The sequence below is a fragment of the Bombus impatiens genome, unplaced genomic scaffold, assembly GCF_000188095.3.
Source record: "Bombus impatiens unplaced genomic scaffold, BIMP_2.2 scf_0135, whole genome shotgun sequence".
In the NCBI taxonomy this organism is placed as follows: domain Eukaryota; kingdom Metazoa; phylum Arthropoda; class Insecta; order Hymenoptera; family Apidae; genus Bombus; species Bombus impatiens.
In genome coordinates, this window is record NT_176554.1 from 3,098,744 (window position 1) to 3,125,030 (window position 26,287).

The window sequence follows — 26,287 nt, forward strand, 5'->3', positions numbered from 1 at the left end:
ACGGTCATAGAAATTAAATAACAGTGCCGAGGAGCCTCAAGCATTCGCCACATTATCATCGTTTGATGAACCAGAATCGAGCAAAGCGGAGTGATTGAATGCATATTAAATATAGACTCTGTATCAAGTCCTACATTCTATTTTTATGGTATCAAATTTTCATACTGATGCGAAAATATTATTAGATGGTACAAAGTTTAATATACGTTTTCAATTAATTAGAAGTTTTTCTTCGAGTTTGCTATCATCTACGTAATCTTTTTGTAATAAACCAACTCATGGAAGTAGGTAATTTGATTTTTTTTTTAAATTGAACATTAGCGGTGTACTTGTTTAATGAAATTAAGAAATTGATCAAATATGCAGCTCGTTAATAGTCGGAGAGTTGAAAAAGTATCTCAAATGTATTCAATGTATCATCGAGAGCAACGATACTTAGAGAGAGTTCAAGGGAACTTTTTCACTAGGAAAGGCGATCTTTTTGAAAACAAATACATCGACCACTGATTCGACTTTACGAGAGCTATAAAGACGGGGTAAAGATAGACTTCCGATGAGGAGAAAGATTCGTGGAATCTGGTCGATGTTTGGCTGGTAAAGTTTCGACGATGAATACGAGAATCTAAAAGAAGTGGTTGCTAAAGTATAAAGAACGCTTTGAAAAGCCAACTCTCGCATTGACTCGACTCAAAGTATAAAGATCGCTACTTGTGATTCTGACAGATTTCAACGATCCAGGTTTTCGGAATTCTAGCTAATATACGAAATGGTGCAATTCGATCGTTTGATCGTATCTTTTACTGTTCTCTAGTAGCTACTTCTCTGTAGTAGCATCTTTTCCTGATCTTAAGAGAATTCTCAACCGAATTCTACCTATACTTAAAAACTGCCGAACTTAATGATCTATTTTCTATTCAATTATTAAATTATTAAATTACTGAAGTTATGTGAATCAAATTATGACTGAATATTCGACTAGTCGTGCTAAATAGATTAAGTGCACGAATCTTTTTTACATGCACTTAGTAAATCGTTTATAAAGTGACGAGTGACCTGTTTTTACATATGGACTTACTTTAATCGATTTAATAGTACAATAACTTCGTATGATTCGTCACAAACATTTCCTTCAATTTTTAAAGAAATTGCAAAAAGTGGGACAAAACTGTCAAAAAGCTGTTTACCTGCTTGTCTGGTTTCTTAAAGACGAATATTACTTGATTTCACAAGTTTATATTTATCAGGAGGAAATGGGATAAAGAATCGCGAATTCCAAATAATAAATAAATTCTACGAACTAATATTTATAACATAATCGTTATTCTCTATACTTTTCGATTTATGGCGTTAGAGCAAGTATGGTTTCTGAGCAGCTTAAATAACCCTGTCCTACTATACCGAGTAAGATTTGATTCTTACGACAAATCGAACCGCGCTACATTCTCATAAAAGTGTGAAACGCTCTTCTCGTAAAAATTCTTCACTGCGTTTATCTCGACAGAGACGCGAACTAGAACTCAAAGGAAATGTCTTCGAGGCGGTCGCATTTTCTGTACGAACTCGGCCAAAAACGGATTCCACGATATCCATTTTTGCCGAGGGAACTTTGAGGCGTGGGACAACGCGAGAAAAAAATCAACGTGTCCTATAATTTTCGCGTTCGCGATGAAAAGTCCGACGTTAATGTCGCACTCGGCGGATGCAATTTAACGGTAACACGGCGATTTGCATAATTGGTCCAGATTGACTCTGTTCCGGTGGCTTGATCCGAATTGACCGCTGAATCGTTCAACGAGAAGAAAATCCGCGGCCTGGATGCAATGCTTGCAAACAACCAATAAAACATTCCAACGATCACGATGACTGGTAATGTCACCTTGAAAAAATGTGCAGGAGATTCGACCGGAAATAAGAAGCGTCACCGCAAAACTGGAGAACAGTCGACTCGGATGCAAATGAGATTACGCAATAGGATACAATTATTTCAAACCGCAATGTGATGAACGTGAAACGTGACGTCGCACCTTGCTAACTTGGTGATTAGTGTAGCGCAATCTGTGTTGTACCTACTTTCTTGACATTTTGGAACGTAGCTTGTAGCGGAGGAAGATAATTTCCCATTTTTATAAAACAAATTTACCTCGAACAAAGGATCGAACAATCAAATAATACGCCAAAGTTATGTAACAATAATAAAATGTATAACGTTCCTGAAAATACAATGAATCACAGACATTCGTACGTTAATTTTAAAATTCTCCTCAATGATGCGGATGTTGGAATAACGGAGCTTAATTAATTAACATTCTCGTTGTTCAAAATGACGAAACTTGTTTCGCGAAAACATATGAATTATTCAAACTTGTTAATTGAGGGAAGACAATACGGATGCTTTTCGTGACTCATTATAGCATACTGTTTCCTCAGAGTACAAAAGTCGCAAACGAGTATAAGCCAAAGGATTTTCTCACGATGAAAAGATACTATTCGACCGAAAATAGTCCAAAAAGCACGGAGAGTGTTAGAGAAGTAATAAATAGAGACGGAAGAGGAAAGATGGAATGTGTGTTTCGTTGGTCCACTCCGAATGACGATCATCCGACGAGCAACAAGTAACAACGAGCGTGAAATAACGGGCTGCCGAAGGACAGGAACGTTCGTCGACGCGAAGAACATCTGTAACGCTACGTGACATCGACGCGAATCGGTTGGGAGCAGCGATTAAGCGGTCGAGTCGTAAACCGACTCGAAACTCGAAACGAGTCGTCAAGTTTGCGAACCAGGCCATTGTCTCCTCGCGCAATTATCCTCTAGGTGGAATTGGAACAGGGGGGTCGTCGGTTTCCTGGGCATTCACGGGTCCAAGCCACGAGTTCGCAAAGCGAGCTTAATTCGAGAGCATATGGCGGCCGCTGGCACGCGTCGCATAATTTCGTTCCAATGGTCGGCGTGTTTGGAAAGCCTCGACGGAAATAGCCGGGCTTCAATGAGACTCGGAAGTACAATGAACGCCACTCGCTAAGGGGATTCGATGATTGCCGCCTGGCCACGTTGTTGCATCGTCAACACTACCTTCGTGCCTCTCTCTCCCCATCTGTATAATTTTGCTTGCTTGTTTACACCCTCTGTATCGTGTCTAATTAATCGACACATAATTTCATACTTCGTGGACAGTAATAATTATAGAGTACATATGAATTGTTTGGAAGCCACACTTTGGATCAATTTCGGAAACGAAAGGTAGGAAAAGAGTAGAAAGAACGTATAGTGATTTAATCATGGATTTAAACCATCGAACGAAACACTGAATCCCCATGATCGTCGACTTTTCAAAATGACGACGCAAGTTTATTTGGTAAATTTGAATATATTTTTAGAAAAATAGAAAGTGAATAAATAAGCAATGTAAAAATTGCAAAAATAACGCTCGAGAAATCGGGTAATTAAACTTCTTCGCGATTCGCTTTGCCCGACTTGTTTTTCCTTAAAATATGGCTGGATGGTTAAACAGGGCTGGAGTCAAGGAGAGTCCCTCGTGTCAATTGCCACGACCTACTGTCCGAAATAACGGTGCAACGTTTGAGATGTCGAGACGAACGCGATTCTGGAAATCAGGCCACAATGGGACTTCGAGGAAAACTTATTTCTTACCCTCGCATGAAAATGTAACCACTTGCCAACGAGAAGAACAGAATCGACAAAAAGATATACAATGTATTTTTGACGATAAGTTTCAGCGTTCTTAGTTAACCTAGCGGTATTGCAATTGATCGAGATCTTACTGCCACGGTTGGCAGAATAAAAAAAGAAGGAAAAGAAGCGGTATTTTCGTCACAATTGAAAGTAGAGTCGTCCTCGACCGTGTACGTTTAAACGTTCGCGTAACTCGTTTTAAATTTCAAATGTGCGTGACGGGGTTACTTGGGCGTCGAACCGGTTCGGTTCGCGGGAACTGCAGCCATGGAGAAAGGGTGAAAGAGTAAACTGATGGTAATTTAAACCGTGATAGTGGCGCCCATATGCCACAGCTGGACTTTTATTTTAGTTCTATCCGTTCGACGCTTCGCCAGCGGAAAGCTTTACGATCGTCTCTCGCAGTAAACGTCCGCGTCCGTATGTTACGTAGAGAAACGCGCCTTTAAACACAGTGAGATTAAGAGACACCGTTTCGTTCGAAGACCGGATCCCGTTTTCCTTCAAGAACGCCCGTTTCAAAATCAATTCCGACATTGGCAACACCAACACCGCGGAGGAATCTAGGACTCTGCCCATTGCCGGAGTCTCGAAGGTCGATCGATGAAACTTTCATCGTCCGCGAATCGAGCGAACCGATCGAATGTGACACGATTTTAACGATTGCAGAAATAACGTCGACTAAGACGACAAGATAGACCAAGGACGAACTTCATTTCCGGTTTCTCATAGTCTAAAGTTATTATTATTATTATTTACTTATTTGATACATGTTCTCCGTTGATGGTAAATGGCGAGATCCGAGAACGTAGATTTAACCGTGTGAGTGCCAAGTAGTGCGATTGCGCTGTTTAGATTTTGTGTCGAAAAGTCCCAGTACGGTATTTTGTATTTCATTGTTATCTTCTCAGTAATTTTTATTGAACAAAACTTGAGATATTTATAAACTAATAGTATATGTACCAATAGTAGCATATATAATAATATAGATGTATTTCATAAAGTAACGAATATGACGAGCGCTATTGCGCCGCTTGTTTCTCTGCGCAATCGATTACGACAAGGGCTATCGCGCTGTTCGGGATTTTTCGACTCTGTTTTTCCAATGATCCCCCCTTGGGACTCAAACGTGACTAAGCCATGACAAAGTAATATTAAACTACATTAGGCGAGGACTACAATACGAGAGGATAGATTATAAAAATCTACTCAAATCTAAATACTTTTGTAGAAGCATGAATTGTAGGAGTTGCGAACTACAGATAGTGCCATTAATCAACTTGAAGAGGACGAAAGCAGTTTGTAGCGCTTTTTCGAGATTTCTCTGAGATTCGAGAGATCTCGAGCAAAGTTTGTTCAAGATGGAACTATAAAAGTTAGTTTGAAGGTGGAGAAATCGTGGACAGAATAGTTGGAAAAGAAGCGTGGGGTTTTTCGAACAACTGAAATCGCGATAATCTGCGGATGTTGCGAACGATGCGTCGGCTGGTACGGCTCGCCCACGGCTGGCACGTATCGTTTATAAAATTCTGCCCACACGTGGCACGAGCCTCTTCGTCGCCTCGATCGTCGTCTCATTGAGCTTAACGCTCTTGACCCGTTGCTGAGCCCTGCCTTAACGGCTCGCCTTTCCTACGCCCGTCCCGTTGCTTTAAATCCTCGTCTAGCAATTGAGATTTCCTACGATCGTCCCGTGAACAATTTCCATACGCCAGGTTTCGCTGCGTGATTATTTCCGTGCAGATCGTAGCAGACACTGACGCGCCATATCGATAGAAAATCAACGAATAAAATACAGCAGCGGCAATTTAAATACAATCGGCTTATCCTTTCTTACTAACTACGCTCGCCGCGCAATTAACGAGACGTTTATAGCGGAAATTATCGTGTCGCCGCACGTATTTGTCATTATAAAGATGAATATGTTTTTATATAGTAGACTTGTTGAAGCACGTAAACGCAAGAAAACACGTTTCTGAACAGTGTCAGTACGTTGTTGGCAAATATTTTACGATAAATAGACTGAGGTTATTTGTGGTATATTTGAAAGCGTAAAAATACACGGAATGCACATAATATGAGAGAATATAAGGAATATCTAGTCTGATCTCGTGATACTTGGTAGGTAAAATTCTTACTTGTGGTCACGAATACTTGAATTTTCATTCACAAATGAAGATTTCAGGTAAAAGATACGAGAGATACAATTTGTACTTTAATATTAGGTTGTTCGAAAAGTGTCTTTCTTTTGCAGACGCGTCTTTTACAACAACGCATCTTTATACAAACATAAAATCTAATCTGATCTTTGTCTTGATAGAACAAAGTGAATCGTACGTAATTCGACAAAATAACGTAAAATGAAAAATGTTGCGCATCCATTATTTCCTTATAAAGCGAAGGAAACTTTTCGGACGACCTAATATCATCGAGTGAAAAATGGAAAAAACCTATTCGATGTAAAGATATAAGACTTTCACTGATAGATGACAAATTCATCAAGTTCTGTGAAAGAACTAACAGTTATGGAATGTACATACACAATTATAGAATAAGTTTGCTCGTGAAAGCACGACCGGACCATCGATCCAAGCAGAACAAATAAATACGCTGTGACTAAAAACTGTGACTAAAGTTTGCGATCTTTGACAGAACTGAATCCCTTCGAGAGGCATTGAACTTTGTAAAAAAATCTAAGACGATTTCGGCCGGGATTAATTAATCGGATTTCCGCCGCTACGGAACATCGATTCTCGGACCGGATTTCCTTAAAAAAAGGGAGCAGAAGAGTTGCGGAGCACGGGACACGAAGTAAAACTTTCCAACGTTATCTAAAAGCCTTGTCCGACGAAGTTTTAAGCTTTCAGCCGCAATGTCCAGCAGTGACTCGATCGAAAAGGTATAGAATCTCCATTTGCGACATAGACTGTCGACCATAAGTATTAGAACGCGTCATTGGATTTTATGTCGATAAGTTCAACAAGAAAAACATATCAAACACAAAACATCGATACATGTGTTGAGTCGACGTAAAGATTGACTAATTCGGTAAAGCGAAGTAAAATCAGTATGAGCTTCGTGGCGATAGTTAGATGATGAAGTCATTTTCGTATAGATAGGAGCGAGGAATATTTTTTAACACAGCTACGATTATGTTAATTTCAAGCCTATTTTCGTCCCATAACAGAGTAACTGCAAGCTTGCTACCTCGTTCTCTTCGTATTTTTGTTACAAATTTTTTTAAGTAAGACTATACGACCGATATTGATACAATATCTTTTGCTTAGAATATACATATATCCATAGAACACATTTCTCTATCAAACCCCGGGATAGCCCCTATATTATACTAATAATTATTACTATCATCGTTCGATTTCTTTCGAATCAAACGATGAAATCTGATGGAGTTGATCAGTTTGGTTTGCGTATGGTCGAAGTAGGTAACAAAGAGATATTCTAATACTTGTGGCAATATATGTCAAAAAATGGAACATCCAAAGCGTGTGGTTTCTGTGGAGACGCGTTTCTCCTTCGGGCTCCGGATAGGGTGAAGGGGTGTCGCACCCTCGTCACGGACGCCGCGACAGTTTTTTCCTTGCCCGACGGTGATCTCGACGCGGCGCGGCGCGGCTCGTTTTAACGGCCAGACAATGAAGAAGAATGTAAAGTGGCGCGGCGAGGTTCCATTGCCTTTCTCGCAGCCGCATTGTTGCCCCGTCACAGACGCTCCGGGGAACGTTTAATCAAGACTCGTGCAAATGAAAATCGTCGATCACCCCTGTCCAATGGATCGTCGGTATTTCATTCTAACGATTTTCGATCGCTGTTGGACGCTCCACGCGACTCTTTAACATCGTCTCGTTTCGATCCACGCGACGAGATCGTTGGATTTTCAAATAAACGAAGAGAACAGGATCAGATTATCGGGGCTCGATTCGATTCAATTATTTTCAGTAGAGAGAATGGACGAACATTTTCGCAGAATTCACGACAAGTAATCCCGAATTGAGCAACATACATATCACTAATTTGCAATGTCGAGTGCCGTGTCGTTAAATCCAGGTAATATGTTTTTACACAAAGTGAATCATCGACGTGGCCCAATATACTCATTTTGCTCGGCGAGAACGCATGATTAATTATTACTGCGCGTAGAAGCAAGAATTCGGTATTGTTCTCCTATTTATTCACGGTTTTCGCATTCGTTGATACACATCGATTACCAACGTGCTTTCAATACTGTATTCTCTCCGATTTCGTGGAAACGAGTAAACAAATTATTTATCCACTGCAAACATTCAAAGCCAAATGACAATACCTATCAGGTAAACACTACAGGTTAATTACGTTCAGCTAATTTCATAGCCTGTCTTGCATATGTAAATTAATATTTCTAGTAATATTTTACAAAACACAAGTTATTAACACTAATAAAATCTCGATCAAAGTCTTTGTATATAAATGACAGAATTACAAAATTGAAAATAAAACAAATGAATTTTACAAAGAAATTTCACAAATTATTGGTTATGGGAATTAATCCACAGTTTTAATTTCGATATCTCGGGTGTTTTTCTTTCAAACGGAATGTAAAAGCTATGGCGATCTTGAATGAACGCTGACCCGGCAGAGATAAGACTTCCTAATCACCAACTGTTCCAACCGTAAACTCATTCTTAATTACAGTCTTCTTGCAAATTGGCAGATACGTGTCTGTTAACAAAGGCAAGAGAACAACGACACTGGAACTGCGCAATTGCGAGTCTTTTCCTTCTTTCCGCCCGGAGAACACGTGCGCGAATGTTTCTCGATATAACGGAGAAACTCGTGTTCGTGGTTTACAGTTAGACGACATTGCTTTTTTCGCATATCAGAGTTAATCATCGGCGTTGATTAACTCTGGTACGTGTAAACCGGTATGGATCCTAATATCGGTCGCCGGGAACAGGAAACGCACGATCGGCATACGAAAAACGATTTCAGAATTCTACAGTGCTGTTCAAAAGTATATAGACACTTACTTTTTGACAGAATGTAAGAAAGTCGCAGAACGATTTTTACTCTATCGCAGTCGTCGTAGAATATAAAAAGAAAAAAAGTTACAAACGGATTTTACGAGTGTTAGACCGAACCACCTTTGTCATTTAAGAAGACAATTTTAGAATCTGCTGCTTTCTTAATAATAAAAATAATCAGAGGTATATTAGTCTCTCGTATTCCCTCGATTGATTTTTTGTTTAAATAATAAAGTAGAGCTTTTAAAGAAAAGACTCGAGTCAAATAATGAAAATTGGGAAAAATGATTAAACGGCATAATTACCATATGTTTTAGTAATATTCATATATCGTTGATCGAAATCGACCAAAGTTTCTACATATTTATGAACAGTAGTATACGTCGTGAGTGCCGAGAGTACGAGAGAGCCCATAAATCGACTGGTTGGAGAGTAAGCGGAGTCACCGATAAGCGGAAGTCGCGGTGAATCGACCTTCCCCGTTAGACGCCGCTTATATTTATGATCAACCACTTAAATGAACGTCGCGCCGCACCGATACAATCCGTATGCATATACTGTGTCGTTTGACGATCATGGAAATTGCGTTAATTCGTTCCAAGTAAATATAGAATGATTCTATTCATGAATCATTCTCGCTTGACTCGATCGTAACGTTGTGGTCATGGTAATCGTTCGTTCTACTTAACCCCTGACTCTCGCGTTTTTGAATCGCAGCGAGTTCTCTGAGAATGAACAAAGACGAGAGCAAAGACAAGCGACTACTGATTAAACGCGATCTAAAATCGAATGGAAAGGAGAGATTAATCGGTAGAAGATCACGGATTCGCAAATACGATTCAATGAGTTTCTCAAACTCGTTTGAATCACTTCGATTGGAAAGTGGAACGATTGAGAAACAGACGATGAGACGTTCTTTCTATTATTTGTCACGCATCGCTAATCTCTGAAATCTGAACATTAACGTAGAGACGCATAATTATTTCGACTACCATTCGTGAGTAGATTTGGTAGGTTTCTATTAGTTTTTAATAGTAGTGAATTTTTCCAAATTTTCAAATCAAATGCAAACTAATCCTTTTGCTAAAAAGGTGTATAACGAAATTTCCTGTAAATATCCGATTGAATGATTGCTTGTTATAGAAAAAGAATCTTCTTCGTCTAATTTGTAGTTTGAAAAATCGAGCAATCTACAGGTAAGGAGTTTTTCGAACGAAATACCATTTAGTACCAGAAATTACGATAAAAATCAATTCCATCGCGCTATAGTATTCTATTAGTATTTTTCCATAAACTTGTCAAAGAGAAGCAGTGTGCGGATACATTTTAAACGACAGTGTAACAGAAAGAGAGAGTTTATACTGCAAGTTCCTATTTTCGAAAGCGACGCTGAAAAATATTTTCGCGTTAGGAGAAACGAAAATCACGGTGATTCGAACTTCTTGCAGATAATGTGGGCAACGCAAGCCAAAAAGTACGAGATGGTATACACGTACACACCTCGTCAACTCGAAGAACCACTCGACCATGTCGACGCCTTGAAGGAGGATGGATTAATCATCGATTAGAGGCAAACGATCGGGTTGACTTTGAGTGTAGCTGAAGCTCGTCTCGCCCAATGAATCATACGAACACACCGGACGTCCCAGACATCCGTCCACTGCCTACGAACTTTCTCTGTCTTTATTGACTTTTCATTCGAGTCAATGTTCCATGGTTATCATTTGCATCGATGTTCTACTATGCAGCAGTTATTTTATTCCAACATTCGATAAACAAGCCTCGTAATGCTATACTTATTGATGGTACTCGGTTAATTAGCCTACGTTAAAGAGCAATTATGAACGTAACTACGTAAAAGAGGGATGTGTATTGTTTAACGTTTCACGACGCATAAACAAAGTAATATGTACGTTCAATCTTCGTTAATTTCGTTTGATGCTGTAAACGTTCTGTAATAATAGTATACATGTACACTTTTAGATTGCTTTCAATTTTCACCAATACAATTATGACAGTCGTGTTTACACGATTACAGTGTTTAATGAAATTTCGAAAAACTTTTTTATAACACATACGGTATGAATGTAAAAGAATGAAAACAACAGGCTATAGATCGATAAACGTTTCACGAATGGACAGGATTACCGTGGAAAACCTACAGCGACTGATGAGCCGACCGACTATAGGCACACTTTCAAGGATTTTCTACGAGTACCTTCACGGACTAGTGAGCGTTCCGAGAAGGACGAGAAAATAACGAACACACGACGCTAGATCGTGCGCCGCCACGAATAATTAAACCGTTGTTAGTGCTACTGCTTTCTTCGCCTATCCGCAGCCTGTTTTCTGTACCGTTTGTGTTTAGGAAACGTAACGCGAAAAATATTGTTTTGCTAGGAAAACCAGGACGAGGTTTTTCGAGAGGGCTCGACGGATTCGTTAGCATACATTGTTTCACGGAAGCAGCGAGCCTGTAACTCGCAGAAACAACCTCTTGCAACGAGTCAACCGTTTACTCTCTTATATATGGCCTCGACGCGACGGTGCATTTCATAGCGTTTGTTTTTTTATCCTAATATAAATGCTTCCTCAAATCGATCGGTTGTAACTGAAAGATTTAATCCACTTATGTTCGTTAACTATCGATAACAATGACCAAATCTTCCAGTCCAAATTTCGAGATTTCAAAGTCTCAAATATTGATTCCTTAGATTTCAAATCTGGAATGTAACGTTAGACTGATACGAATATTAATATTTATAATATTTCAACCCATGCTAGATAGCGAATCGAAGAAGAAAATTAGACGTCTCATATTGTGTTATAGAGAGGTATGTTATTATTCCAGAGGTATGTATATATTATATATTATTATATGCATCTTATCCTGATAAATAATTAAACCGAATATCCTATAAATTGTCGGTACGATCGCGAGTATTAACTGTTTAGGTGTATGGTTTGCTCGTAAATCTTCATCGATCCGTCTAACGTCACCCAGCTCATCCTTCTTCCAAAACACAACGAAGATTTTCTTCGCCTGTTTTTTTGGCCGTTATAACTTTGTACGTTTCTTTGTTGCTAATGTCAATTATTATAATATATAATACGATAATACGTTAAGTTGGTTGCATTTTATCGGGGGAATATCGAATAATAAGGATACGAGTTCGCATTAATGTATGCGTTAAAATACACTATATTCACATTAGTAAGGTTTGCATTGTTTGGCCACTCGAAAGCTACCACCCTGCGCGCTTTACAATATGCGCATACGTTAAATATACACAAGCCTCTCCATCAACTTTATTTAAAAAATAAACGTCAACTTCGACTAAATCAAACATTCGACGATCGAAACAATTCTCGACCTACCTTTCGTATTTTACTTCGATAGCTTTTGTCTCAACGATACGAACTAGAAGAAGCATTTGTCTGATCCACAACGAAACGTGTATATCGAAGCAGTGTAAATTCGATACATATAGGTATGTATGTATAGGCATAAACGTGCATATATGACAATCAATCGAAGTAAACGGTACGCGACTGTCACATAAAAATATTACAAACACGTATCATGTACGATTTGCATGCTTAATTACAATTCAGATACAAATGTTTACAACATTTAGTGAATAGCTATAGGCAAGAACGTGATAACTTTTTAGCTCTCAAAGACGTAAAGTAATCCAAACAAACAAAGCTAGAGGGAGGTTGGAATAATCGCGCCATTGAAAACTACAAGACACACGACGGTTACTCCGACTGACTGTCTGTTTTGTTTTTGTTTTTTTTTTTTTACAAAGGTGAGAGAATTTCAACGACTTACCATGGCTCTCGGTGTATACATCAGGTAGAATCGCGAGTAGTACCAAAACCAGCACTAATTTGCACTGCACCGTCGCACCACTGACGGTACATAGCGAATTCGAGCACCAGATATCACTCAACATGTTTCTTGGGCAGCGAATCACAATGCACAATGCTTACGCGAACGTCATGACAACCGGTAATCACGTTTTTGCGTTCCGTGCTCTATCTGCTTTCGTGACGCACACACCACACCGTACTGGCCACCCAACCCGACTGCTCCGTCGGTTTGGACTGTTGCGACACCTCTGACGGAGCTTCGGCCCCCACCTCGTCCGTTTATCGAGCCATCGAAGTTTACGAACGTCTACGAACTTTATCGAACTCGAAGCGCGCCGATTACAGCCGCATTTAAATCGTGTATTACTTTCAGTATGTTTTTCATTGTATTTTTCTCTCCTTTTCCGCTTTAATAATTGTTATTCACGAGTTCTTTCTGTTGACCTCTGCAAATATGAATTGCTAATCAATTAACGGCAAAAATACGCAGAAACTAATAAACTATTATAAATCACAAAAATATAATAAAAGTCGTTTTATCTTCAGTTCAATGATTAAGGTGGAAAAAATGAAAAAAAAGATTCAGTTCTTCGATATGAAATTTCTAAGAAAAGAAAGACATTTCTTTTTATAGATAAAATAATAATCGTGCACTAAGCTTTGAATGTAAAAGGTCGTGTTTGGGATATCGATCAAACTTTAGAAAGCAAACCAATACAGTCGGTCGACGACAACTTAAAATATTAATTCATAAGATCAGTTGTATTTAGATTTTAATCATGGAAAATTTGCGAAGGGAATTAATAAGTAGTATAATGATCGCGTGTCAAGAACGCGAGGTAGACGTGACTGAAGATTTTATTTCCTTTTTGGTATGTATCTTTTATGCGAGAAATTTCAATATTAAGTTAACCTAAATAATTATTAATTTGACACAAGACATGACTTTTTTCCTACATGTTTACAGCTCACTTTGTTTCAATTAAATCCTATATATGAAATTAAGGTAGACGACGAAGAAAATAATGAAAAAATTATTCAAGCGATAGTTGAAAAAATATGCGATCAAGAAAGACCGAGTTTAACGATATTAAAAAGTCAATTATATTTTGCGAAGCACTATCACGATAGAGGTGAAAATAAACTTTGAGAATGCCAAATGATCAATATAGAACAGTGAAATATGTATGTTTAATTTATATAGACGAGACTGTTAAGCGCCATAGGTTGCGATTACATCAAAAAACTGGACCATTAGTGGCGGAAATTTGTCAGACAGAGAAACTTGCGAATAAACAGGAGTCAGAAAAGTTGTACCATAAGATGTTGGTGGTTATTACTTTCTTAAGTGGTCTTGGAAATCCTACTGTATCTTCTGTGCTCAAGTAAGAATATTAAAACACGTTCTCGTGATACTGGTTATTATTAATTGGAGGTAAAAAGTTTACTTTTTTAGGGAAGTATCGGTGGCACTGCAAAGCGTTTTTCAACCTTCGGAATTAGAACAATATGTAAAGATGTCTAAACGTGAGAAGGAAGAACAGCTAATGGAATTAATGTGCATAGTTGCAGGAATACGTTTATTTAATAGAGATAACCAACGCGGAGGCGAAGGCATCGACGATTGTGAGTCCTTGGCGACTAATAGAAAGATTGTTACATTATGGAGAAACAGATCATTAATGTAAAATATCTGTTTAGTGCCAGCTATTTTGCAAAAAGCTACTAAAAAAACGCGCGACTGTATCATGGAATTTTTGGAACGTCTAATGACAAAAATATATAAATTTACTGCAGCCATCGAAAAAATATGTCTCATTAGAAAATTAATACCACTTGGCGTTTATACAATTGAGAATGTAAACTGGGCAACCGAAATGTTAACTGCATGTCGGCAACAAGAAATTTACGTCAGGTGTGTCGTTCAATATTTGTTAATATTAATCTGATAATTTCGAAAGCTAACCTGTTTGTTATAGGAAACTGTTAAGCGATGTAGAGCGAAGCGAAAAAGAGATACAAAATTATATGGAACGTCTCCAAGGACGTCTGTTTAAGCTTCACGATACCGTGAGATATAGGACTGCTATTCCTACTGTTCAAGTATATGTAAGAAATTATATCATACTATACGTCTTTTGCATGATTTTTCATTTTAGAAACATTACTTCTTATCCCTGAATTTTTCAGCCACAATTTATCGACTTAGCAGATATATGGATGGGACTTCAAGATGAGGTGATTATATTAAGTGGCATAAATAACTTTTTCTGGGAACTTCAAACTCTGAGTGCAAAGGTAATTGTTTTATATATATAATTATATATGTATATGAGCTGCAACGAACCAAACATTCAATAGACCGTGAATGCATACAACGAGCCGCTATTGACCGATATGCTGTCTAACGAAGAAGTCCTCACAGATGCTGAAAGACTAGAGCAATCAATGGGTGAACCAATAAGTAATAAGATGAATTGCAAATTAACATTGTAACATTGGTTAGACATAGAAAGCTACAAATTAAATTATAAATTGCTTTTTCAGGGGAATGCGGCGAGTGCACTATCTATCACCCTAATGAAACTAAGGATTTTGAAAATATAAATTTAGAGGTAAAATTATGCGTATGATATACTATGTAAACTAGATATGCTAAATGACAGATTGTAGAAAACAACATTTCCTAGGTTAATAAATTCATCATCAGTTTCTAGGATTTTGCGCGTGGAAGTTCGTTAGTGAACACGGAGCATTGATCCCGGGAAATCCGAATAACGGTATTGTTAAATGGAGAGGAAAATATTACGTATTTTGCTCGATTTTAGCAGCCCAACAATTCGGACAAGATCCTGATAGGTATCTTCGTCAAAGTATAAAAACATAAGTGTATCGAAATAAATAAATGGATAAATAATAAGTTTTCACAGGTACATTTATGAGGCTCTTGATTACATACGCAATCACGTTGAATATGTGTATTTGTTTCAAGTACACGATGATGTTCGAGCTCTACAAACACAAGAAGTGTTAGTATTTAAAATATTTAAAAAGAAACACATTGAAATTATTAAAACATAAATATTAATTAACAAGGTTGTCGGAAGAAGGACCTCAATTAAAAACTTGTCAACATCAAATGGTTCAAACAGATTTGCATATACTTCCACCTTCCATTGACAAAAATTATTCTTCGAATCTTTGGGAACTAAGAAACAGAGCATTGCACTTAGTAAGTACTGTTAATAAACAGTATAAAGGAGAGAGGAAGATTTCATTCTCTTCTTTCTAGGCAACTATAAGCCGATGCACAACACGCAGTACGCAAACATATAAATCCAACTTCCGATACGGTATTTACGTACAAGTAGCTCCGCCCCGAAATAAAGAAGTTCAAACGAGGAGAGATAATTATATGAACACAAAGAAACTCTTAACTTATATCTTTGGCTTGCGGGGGAGGCGCGATGATAATCAACACGTACTATCTTTCTTAGAAGACGAACTCGAACATTTATAGATATGTATTCAATTTTACATTAGTTTAAAGGACGAATTGGATAGGATTGTTCGAGGACATCTACGATAGAATGAAGCTACAAAGGGCACTCTAAAAAAAAATGAAAGCAATATCTTTTAATGATGTTTTCAAATACATTCACGAAATATCAGGGCATAACCTGTACTTTTCTTCATTTAAAAAACAAACTGATATTATAACTTGTTATTCTGTGTACACGTTCATCTTTATCTTCACTGTAGTGTTTTCATTATCAATTGTTTGCAATGATTTCTTTGTGGCTTCCATTAATTTAGGCCAGCATTCATTAATTTATATTCAAAATACACAAATTTTTCCATACAACGAGGTGTAAATATCCACACTAGGGGATTAATTCTATACCTCGCATCATCAACCTATCTTATTCCTACAATTCAACATTGCATAATGCTGCACATACTGTGACTTTTAATATGCATGCATTGTACCTTCACTGAATACATTATTTTACCATTAAATCTTAAGAGTTAGGTCAATTCTTTACACAAAGAAACCTATATTACGACAATAATTATTAATTACATGATAATACAATTAAATTTCGCTTAGTAATAATTTTAGTGTATAATATAACAATTATACAGAAGATGTATACAGAATGTTGATTTTTCGTATTATCTTTCTCTTAATTTTTTCCACACTTTTTTTTTGCCTTACCACATATCATTACTCCTCTCTCTCTCTCTCTTTGTTGACAAAACTGTTTATCTCTCTGTTACATCCATTGCAGAAAAGTAATCAACGTTAAAAATAAAAAGATGAAAATATTGTGTGATAGTCGGGCGGAAATTTTCGATTAAAAGAAAATCCAAATAAATATAAACGCAATAATTGCTATAGTAATCCCTTGTATTTAATTTTCTCCAGATATTGACTGTCACGTAATAAAATAAAAAAGAATTTATTGTTAAAAGAATCTATAGTAGTTCTCGCTACTTCATTTTTACTGCCACACGGCACACCGTATTTTCATACTCGATGAAAGAGACTGTTTACAAGAACCACCAGGTAAACGATAGAACATTAACTTTGAATACATTGACTTAAAACCAGCTTATTGACTATCGGCCATTTTAATGTTTTCCACATTTCGAAATCATCCGCACGTCCATGGTACTGACCCTTTCTTTTTATACCGTTATGTCATTGACCAAATCTACTTGGATTCCTACCTGTGGGTCATCATTTGCATACACATTTTGGGCAGCTTTTAACAATGTTAACGAGCCACATCTTTAATAATGCCCATAAATAAGGATGCTACATTGCGAACATTCAATAAGTCAAAGCAGCTACCATGGACAACAGAATTCATCGGAATGATGTAAACATGGCTAAAGTCTTAAGTCGCAAGAAATATGTGTGTGTTTGTATGTATGTATATTTATGTATGTATCGTGTGAGAAAGATGGAGAGATGCACTTTGCATCCTGGAATACGTTATACAATGTTTATAACCTGTCAGATTTCGTGGTTCAAGGATGATTTAATCTACAAAGTGATTTTTGAGGTACTTCATCATACCAAAAGTTCTAAAACGTTTTACTCCAATTACTTTCAATAATTCGTCATCGCAAATTGCGTATTGCTTATTCTTAGGATCCTATAAAATAAGAAAATGTATTAGAATACTGGAAACAAAGTATGTCATAAAAAAAGACCATACAAGAAGTAACACTTACATAAAGATTTCTTTCTTTGATAATACTCCAGATCTTCTTCACGACTTCGTGTCGAGCCATTTGTTCAGCACCAACAACTGCAGAAAGCTCAGGCGATAGTGTGATAGCACGAGTATAACCACCCTTACCTCCAACCCCTTTACCACCACCACCACCTTTCTTCGCTCCTCCACCTTGGGCTTTCTTAACCTTACCCCAATCTTCATCACTATCACTATCACTACCCTTCTTCTTTCCTTTCTTGCCAGGTTTATCTATCAAAAATATACCAAGTTATAACTATAGAACAATGAACATGTACATATGCAAAATTTTTTGTGATCTACCTACTTTTTTTAGGGGTAGCTTTTGGTTTTTTTGGATTATATTCCTCATCGCTGGCATCATCATCGCTTGCACTCTCTTCATCATCAGAAGATCCTTTTTTACGCTTATTCATTGCTTTCTTTGCAGGACTTCTTTTGGCTGGTTTCTTCTCTTCTTCCTCCTCCTCTTCCTCTGAACCTTCTTCTTCTTCTTCCTCTCCATCTTCGGACTCCTCACTAGCAGTCTTCTTCTTTTTCTTTGCTCCATCTTGTTTTTCTTGCAGACACTCCATAACTAAAGTATCTACTTCCTTTTTCCTATACATAAAGTTGTTACACAATCCACATTAAACACAAAATAAAACTTGCTAATAAAAATATATTTAATTTCAAAGAAAATGTCGAAGGAGGAACGAGGTAGAAACTTAAGAAAACAGTTACACACAGAGATCCTTCTTTTCATTTAGGATACACATAAACTCACACTTGAATTATTTTAATTGCAAGAATGCCTGTGGTATCCAAACAATATATGTATATATTTATGAATTTTAATAAATATCTTTGAAAATTTGATTCCTTTGTTATAAATGCGACTATAATAGACGTATTTATGCTAAATATTGACGATACATTTTAAATGAATTCTTACCTTTCAGTGAGGTCTATGTCAAGTTTTCCTTCAATCTGTAGCCTAACTTTTTTAGCAGACATGGTGGTAAGATCCGCATCCTTAAGGATAGCTAAACATAAAAATGCAAACATTGCATTGTATGTAGAAAATTGTTTCGATAACTCAAATATTCAAAAATATTCATTGCATTGTATGTAGAAAATTGTTTCGATAACTCAAATATTCAAAATTTGATAAAAGATAGGCAAATTTATTTATGCAGACTTTACTTTCAATCTACTTTTTATATTCTGTACATTATTCATGAACAGTTAAGTATATGAAATTTTATAAATATAACAAACAATAATTTTATTAATAAAAGATCAATTATCGTAATACTATTAAATTATTTAAATAACCTAAAAATTTTTAATGTGGCATATTTCATGAAAGTTTGGGTAACGTATTGTAGTTTCCCGCGTCAGAGAGCTAGTAAATATTGAACGAAAATGGCAACCATTCATTGTGCCGGTTGCTGATTCTCTATATCATAGAGAAAAAAAATTTCTGAAAGTTAACTTTATCATGAAAATGTAATAAATCGGTTGTATTTCTAAAACTGCTTTCTTTACATCGGCTGATCGATCGTAGAATACATTGGACCTTGGAATAATGGAAAATAGCTAAAAGGTTCGAGCGTATCGGTGGCGTGATTCACAATTCCGGCGGAAATTTATTAGCAGAAATTTAAGGCGATAAACAGCTAAAGTAAAAGAGATTCAAAATAAGAAAAAAGGCATTAACAAATATCGATGGACATTGTGTCCATTTTGAGGCGGCGGGAAAAGGTAAAAGCTATCGAGTAAATATGACAACGAAATACGTTGTAACAGCAACTATAACAAGCGAGTAAAATTCGAGGAACGAGGCTATATTTGGCCTGGTAAAATAAAAAATAAAAGCAGGATCCGTTGAAATATTCTAGAAAATGAGGGCACGGTCCATGCTGAGATCGCTTTTCACGGTGCAAAAGACGTTGAGACAAGAGAAAGAGCGAGATATGAAGCATGCGATGGCTTCAGGCGCGCGCCACCACAGTCAGACGCGTCATACAGTATACTATAGGATAGAATAGGGAAAGCTATCATTTTCTAGAAAACCAAGGAAGAATCCAAATTTTCCCAAGACATCGAAAAATTTTATAAAAATCTTAATAGTAGATTACACGAAACGGTTCGGAGATGCAATATTCTAATAAAGCTGTACGTAAGTGGAAATACGATGAATCGTGGTTGTAATGGCCGGCGTGGGGCACGCCACTTCGTCACATCGTGCGCGCTAAAGTCGTCACGTCGCAAGAGCAAAGAGCCCGATTTTCTACATATTCCTAGTCGCAAACGTACCAATAACTTGCACCACGAATGATTACTAACTTAGTTTTATCATATTTGTAGATCAGAGTATGGTAAATCAAAGGATATTGCCACTTACCGGTGATTTCTTTACGAAGCTCTTCGTTCGAAATATCAGCCATGGTAAACCTTCTCGCTGTGCGTACTGCTGCCAACTGAACCTATGCCGGCTGCGGACTCCCGTAGCGTCCGTTGGTACAGTCACCCTATACAGTGAGTCGAAAATTCGTTACCTTTGCAAAGCTTCAAAAACAGATATCTCGGCAGGGATACGTTAAAAACGAATACTATATACACCAAATCGTGTTAGTTTTTTGCGAGCTACAAGTTTCTCATGACGCCCCACTCGTAATTTTGCGATCGAATGATCCTATTTTGACATTCCGCCAATACGTTTGTAAAAACATTTTGGTTGTAACTGTACTTCAAGCGACCGCTCGTGGCTGCCGGTGGCGTCTACAGTACAGTCGACTCGTATACCTAGTACTATTTCACTTCCAGAAAATATATTCTCAATAACCTATAACAGTGCTACCTGACATTTTGGGAAGATATTATGTATATCAAACTGGGTCAATTTTTTTCTCTTCATAATTTCTTATAACACCCAATGGCTAATAATGTATATAATTTAATAGACCGAAATATGATTTTTCTCAATCCTTCGGACTGTTTTATCGAAATGGACTGTACAAAGCGACCACTTCGAGATTCATAGCGTCAGGCATATAGTCGCATCATATGACAATCAGTATACATTCTACCGATATGTCATAAAAACTAGTAGTTCAATGAATATCAGTTGCGATTCCAGTTTCATTAAGCTAAACTAAATATGAACAATGGCTGTTGTAAATGGAAATTTATTTTTTTTTGCATATTTCGTATCATCTATATCGTGAACTTCATTATCTTTATCTATAACAATACTAACATTTTGTTTACGAAACAAGAAATTTTATATATTGATATATTTAACGATATGAAGTGATCTGTACTATATTACATATATAATAAGTTTATATAACAAATGTGTATTTATCATCTCTAAAAATTGATACATTCACGTGTAATTGCATCCAATCAGTGCGATATTTTAATAGGCCGCGACTGTCGAAGCGACCACTCGGTTTCTTCCTCGCTTTAGTGGTACAGTAACTACCAATACGTTCGAAAGGATGCATGGAATAAATGATCTTGGAAAATTCATAACTTTAAAACCGTTGATCCTAGAAGGACGTTGTATTTACAAAATCGTATCAGTTTTTTACGAGGAAAATATTTCTTAGGAAGCGCCTTGCTCGATTTTATCATCTAACACATGTACCTAGAGTTTATGGCAGCTATGACGTAAATACTTTTGAAGGCGACTATACCCTATCTGGCAGGTTTGTTGAAAGACGAATTTCTCGATAAAATTCCATATAAATTTGTTTCAGAAACATCATCAAAATAAATTGAATTTTTTTTTTAAACGTTCTATGCGTTTAAGTTCTTTTATTTTAGCCTAGATTATATATTTACTGATGACACGTCGAAACTTAATGCCGCCACGGGTGTTTGAACGCTTTAAAATGGCGGTTTCATTTTTCGCGGAATCATTTCGAGAATACGATTTATCATTATTCACTGGTTTAATTGTTCTATGGTAATGAATCATTTCGTTCTGCTGTGCAACCTTATAATAAATTTCTGATCATATTTTCCATAACAACTTTAACTATTTGTACAGGAATTGATAAAATTGTGAACTTTCGCCAAAAATATATTGTTTTCCCTCCTAATCTCTGTCATTTCCGGTACAACAACAATATTGTTTTTATTATGAGAAATTTTTCGTTTGTTACTTATAAATGCTCATCAAATATTTAATGATGTATTATAAAAATGAGTTTTGATAAACAAACAAATATCTTGTCGTCTGTTTGTTTTACATGCAACTCAGGTTACGATTGCAGAATTGTCTCGAAAATATTGATATTTTCAAGCTACAGATAAGTTTGCTTCGCCATCTAGCGTTGTATTATGCACTTCAGTCCTATTAGCAGATAAAGATACTGTAGACTCTAGTGAGAAGTAGCGGGAAAATTGAACGTAAGTTGCGTATATTTTTCCATGTACACAAAATATATTTTAATATTTTTTATCGTATCAACTCTATAAATAACGATCTGATATAGCACTATTGGATATTTGAGATTTAGAATATATACAATTCTTTATAGCTCTTCGTACCCAATCTTCTGAAATATCGACTGCGCAAAAAATCAAAAACACATGCCAGGTCTATGTTAAATGTTCTAGAGCGATGTGTTTAGAAATTTATATTCATTTTAACCACCGAAGTTAGTAATGTTAGATGTAAGAAGATTTTCTTTTATATTCGGATATAAATATACATGTTGCTAGACCACAAACGAGATATAGGATGGGATAACGGCATAACATACAATGCTTTTTCGTGTCCCACGTGTTAAAGGTTACCTGTTCTCTTTACCATTTTCACATCACGTGCAACCTTATCGACGTTAGTATAATATAGGTTTGAATATGTTCATTTTATCTTCTTCCATCTCTCCTTTTTCCTGTCATTATATCCCCTCTCATTTTTTCCTTTCCCTTTCATTTCTTTTCTCTTCTTTTCTCTCATATCACTTAATGCTTTTCCAAAGAATCGTTCGTTTATGTGTATGTCGGAGATGAAAGGACACCGAAGTCTCCCCTCTGGAACTTCGGGAAAATCCATAAAATTGTAATTAAAGTTTACAGCTGTAATTAAACAATGATGTGTGTCACAGTGATGGAAAGTTACTCTCGCTGGTGTACGAGCTCTTGGACTAGTTAACTAACGTCTTGCTATCTCCACGCTAAGTATCAATTCCAACTTAGACTTCGACGAAGGAATAAGCCTACTAACTCGTTGATCGCGGATTCGTTGTTGGACCTAGGATCATTGTCATTAGCTTCTCGAGTGTCTGATTACCGCGGTTACTTGTCAAATTCTGTAGTAGTCGTATTTGCACTAGTCCATGTCTTCTCCATTGCATAGCAACCGAGTGTAGCGCAAATGAGAATTCGTTTCACGCCCCTAACCCTGATCATAATGAGATATGTATATATCAGCTTTTTAAAGCAAAAAGTAAAACGATCAAAATTCTTTATACATATATGGTCTGAAAATGTCATACTTCGTTGATTAAAGAAATATTGCAGCAATATTTCAATTTCTTGCGCTGGTTTCAATTGAAAATATTCCAAACTGCCTCAACCAATCGGTTGATTAGTCAGTTAGACGAATATTTGGCGGGATGAAACATCACTTTAGTACCGGAAAGTGTGGAATCTACACGTATCATTCTGTTTGATGTGCCTGATTTTCACCATGTAGTAATTCTTCACACTTTATAAACTACCAAGTTTACTCAACTAATACATCTTTAATTAATCGTTTGTTAGATCGTGTCATATCGAAATTGAAAATTTCTTGTACTCGATTCGTTTGTATTCCATTAATCTCTGTCAACATCTCTTCATCGGGTTCTCAACCGTCAATCATTCGTCTACTTCATTTATACCTTACGCAACAGCGTAAATATCTTCTGTACAAAGTTGTTGGAAATATATATATTATAACCTGTTAACCGCAGTGTTATACTCACTGAACCACCCCTATTATCCTAATCGAAATAGAGGATCGATCTATTCGTGGCGTCGATTATTCTAATCGTAACTGGAATTTACGACTCCCGCAAATGGTAGAAACATATTGCCTTATTTTAATATAATTGATAGTTTATTCAGTACAGATCATTGATTGATTGCGAGGATCATTTTATTTATGGTGACACGCCTTTCCTTTCATAAAATTTTCTCTTTTATCTTTGCACTATACATATATTGCACTATACGTATGTAGTAACGTATGAATTCTTAGAGTAAGGACAAGAAATGATGTTATATTTAGGGTTTAGTGTAGCTTAATAAGCGATACTCAATAACAACAGGACCGACTACAATATCGTCGTACGTCGACTCACACTCTGTGACCTCTCCACTCACACTCTGTGACCTCTCCACTCACACTCCGCTTCTCAACTAACTTTCTGGCCGTTGTAGCATCTCTTTCGTCTTTTGCTAGGCCCACCGCGCACGTGTTCCGCAGACGCTCGTAGCCAGGGTCAGGTAGGTCTTTTCTAACGAAACTATGCACTTGAAAAGACCGAGGACACATTAATAGACCGGACAGCGCCTCGGCTCTCGCAACATTGTCCATGGTTAACCTGATGTTTCTTAGGCCCTTTTCCCCGATACTACACGTATATTCTCTCAACTTTTCCTCATTTCGTCTCCTTTACCCTTCCTTTTTTCTTTATTTCTTTTAACGCTTTTCCTTCTTTTCTCTTTCATTATTATAATTTAATTATAATTTTTTGACTAAAAATATTATTTTACATAGAAATTACCATCTACGTGCTTTGTATCTCTTAATCAATTTTATGCGCTAAATATTAAATTAGATGATGATATATACGTCAAATTTCTAAACATAGGTCTACGTTTGTATTGTTTTTATTATTGTAAACATAGGTTTTGAAAACATAACCTGCAACACGCGGTGTTGTCCTATGAATGAACGTGTGAATCTGACAAACCTATACTTACATATATCACGCACCGCTTACAAACAAAGCCCCCCCACTCCTCGCCCGAATCGAACTTCATGGGACAAACCGCGGCGTGAGGTGTCAGTTTAGTGTCGGAATTCCTTTAAAATTTGTCCTTCGTCTAAAATTAGATTTAAAAATATTAAAGTTTCATTAATTTCATAATATTGCAGTTTGTATTAGTATAGTACAATATTTGAACTAGCTTTCTCTTCGTATATGGATATTAGGTTTATTTTTGTTTTAAGAATTAGCGTTACGACTTTCCACCGCGATTGCTTTAATTAGTTTTCTACTTAGAGTCGCATCGATGAACGATCGCGTTTTTAAAAACAGTGTTGTGCTTATATTATGCCCAATCTTCTTCCACTGGACTGTGGAAACATGTTCCTGCTCCTGGATCATCAGATACAGTTGTAGCCTCTTACATGGCTACGCTGAACTGTTATTAGTGTTGCGAACATTTAAATCTGAGTGCAATTCACACAAATATGGATCGTGGATAGGGCGAGTCTCCACTCGCAGCTACCTCCACGCGGTGAGACTCGGGTAATCGGCATTATTTCATATATAATTACTAATCTCATTACTGTACGTGATACAATCATTAATTATATAACAAATAATACGAGCTGATTGGCTGCGATCGCGATTGTATTATGTGATTAGAAAGTTTATCGAATAGTTTCATTGATCTCTGCATAAATATAGATTTTTATTTCATAATCCTTTGAACAAAGTATCACGCTCAAAAATTTAAAAGATTTCTTGAAGTTCAATCTACAGTACATTGTATATGTATTAAATTCTATATTTAAGTCTGTGTTAGGATGAACAAATATTGTAGAGATTTTATTGATATCATCACATATATATTAGTAAGATTTAATTTTAATCCATGATTAATATTGTAATTCTTCTATATGAAACACTAAAATGTTCATTCGATGTTTTCCTGCTTTTATAATAAATCAGTTCTGGGATAAAGTCGATGATCGGAATAGTAGAGAAGCGCGCCGATCGGTCAAGTATATAACAGGTAAACCAGTCTTATCTTATGCTGAATCGGTAATGTTGGAAATCACGCTAAAATGGTATGGAGACTGTGGAGCCCCCAATACGTGGGATAAAAATGCAGAAACCTGCAAACGCATAGTTGCCCACTCGACGAAGGATGAATAGATGTCGCTCGAATGCGGACAATTCATTTTCTATGAATTTTACGTTTTAGAATGTCGTGTGGTGGGACGGAACTTATAGTTGCATTATTATTGCTATTTGGTTGTACCATGACCTCCTTTTACATGGCGCATATGCAGTTATACTAACCGCCTATGAAAACATCGCCTCGAAAACCAAATGATAATGATTTAATTTCGGATGATTGGTTATAAATTTATAGCGACAATGATATTTCAAACATTTTCACCGTTCACAAGGATATCATATCGATATATCC

The 26,287-nt window shown here is 36.7% G+C and overlaps 3 protein-coding genes across 3 annotated transcripts in view; 1 reads left to right on the forward strand and 2 right to left on the reverse strand.

The window, feature by feature from the left end:
* LOC100747922 overlaps positions 1 to 12,853 on the reverse strand; it is a 70,630-nt gene extending 57,777 nt beyond the window's left edge. The window contains exon 1 of the mRNA XM_003486914.4: positions 12,547 to 12,853. Coding sequence (XP_003486962.1) covers positions 12,547 to 12,670 — 124 coding nt within the window. The 5' untranslated portion in view covers positions 12,671 to 12,853. The remainder of the gene's footprint in view (positions 1 to 12,546) is intronic.
* A 345-nt stretch (positions 12,854 to 13,198) lies between these two features.
* Positions 13,199 to 16,453, forward strand: LOC100743491 (cilia- and flagella-associated protein 206). The gene is made up of 13 exons (XM_012381799.3): positions 13,199 to 13,459; positions 13,555 to 13,720; positions 13,792 to 13,972; positions 14,044 to 14,213; positions 14,289 to 14,502; positions 14,567 to 14,696; positions 14,778 to 14,885; positions 14,949 to 15,051; positions 15,135 to 15,202; positions 15,298 to 15,446; positions 15,518 to 15,616; positions 15,684 to 15,819; positions 15,880 to 16,453. Exons 1-13 carry the CDS (start codon positions 13,367 to 13,369, stop codon positions 16,105 to 16,107), a joined length of 1,845 nt encoding a protein of 614 aa, XP_012237222.2. The 5' UTR covers positions 13,199 to 13,366; the 3' UTR covers positions 16,108 to 16,453.
* Positions 16,209 to 20,391, reverse strand: LOC100743616 (upstream activation factor subunit spp27). The gene is made up of 5 exons (XM_012381798.3): positions 20,244 to 20,391; positions 18,789 to 18,879; positions 18,162 to 18,454; positions 17,832 to 18,085; positions 16,209 to 17,752 (listed from the first exon to the last, which is right to left on the reverse strand). Exons 1-5 carry the CDS (start codon positions 20,284 to 20,286, stop codon positions 17,636 to 17,638), a joined length of 798 nt encoding a protein of 265 aa, XP_012237221.1. The 5' UTR covers positions 20,287 to 20,391; the 3' UTR covers positions 16,209 to 17,635.
* Positions 20,392 to 26,287: the final 5,896 nt, after the last annotated feature.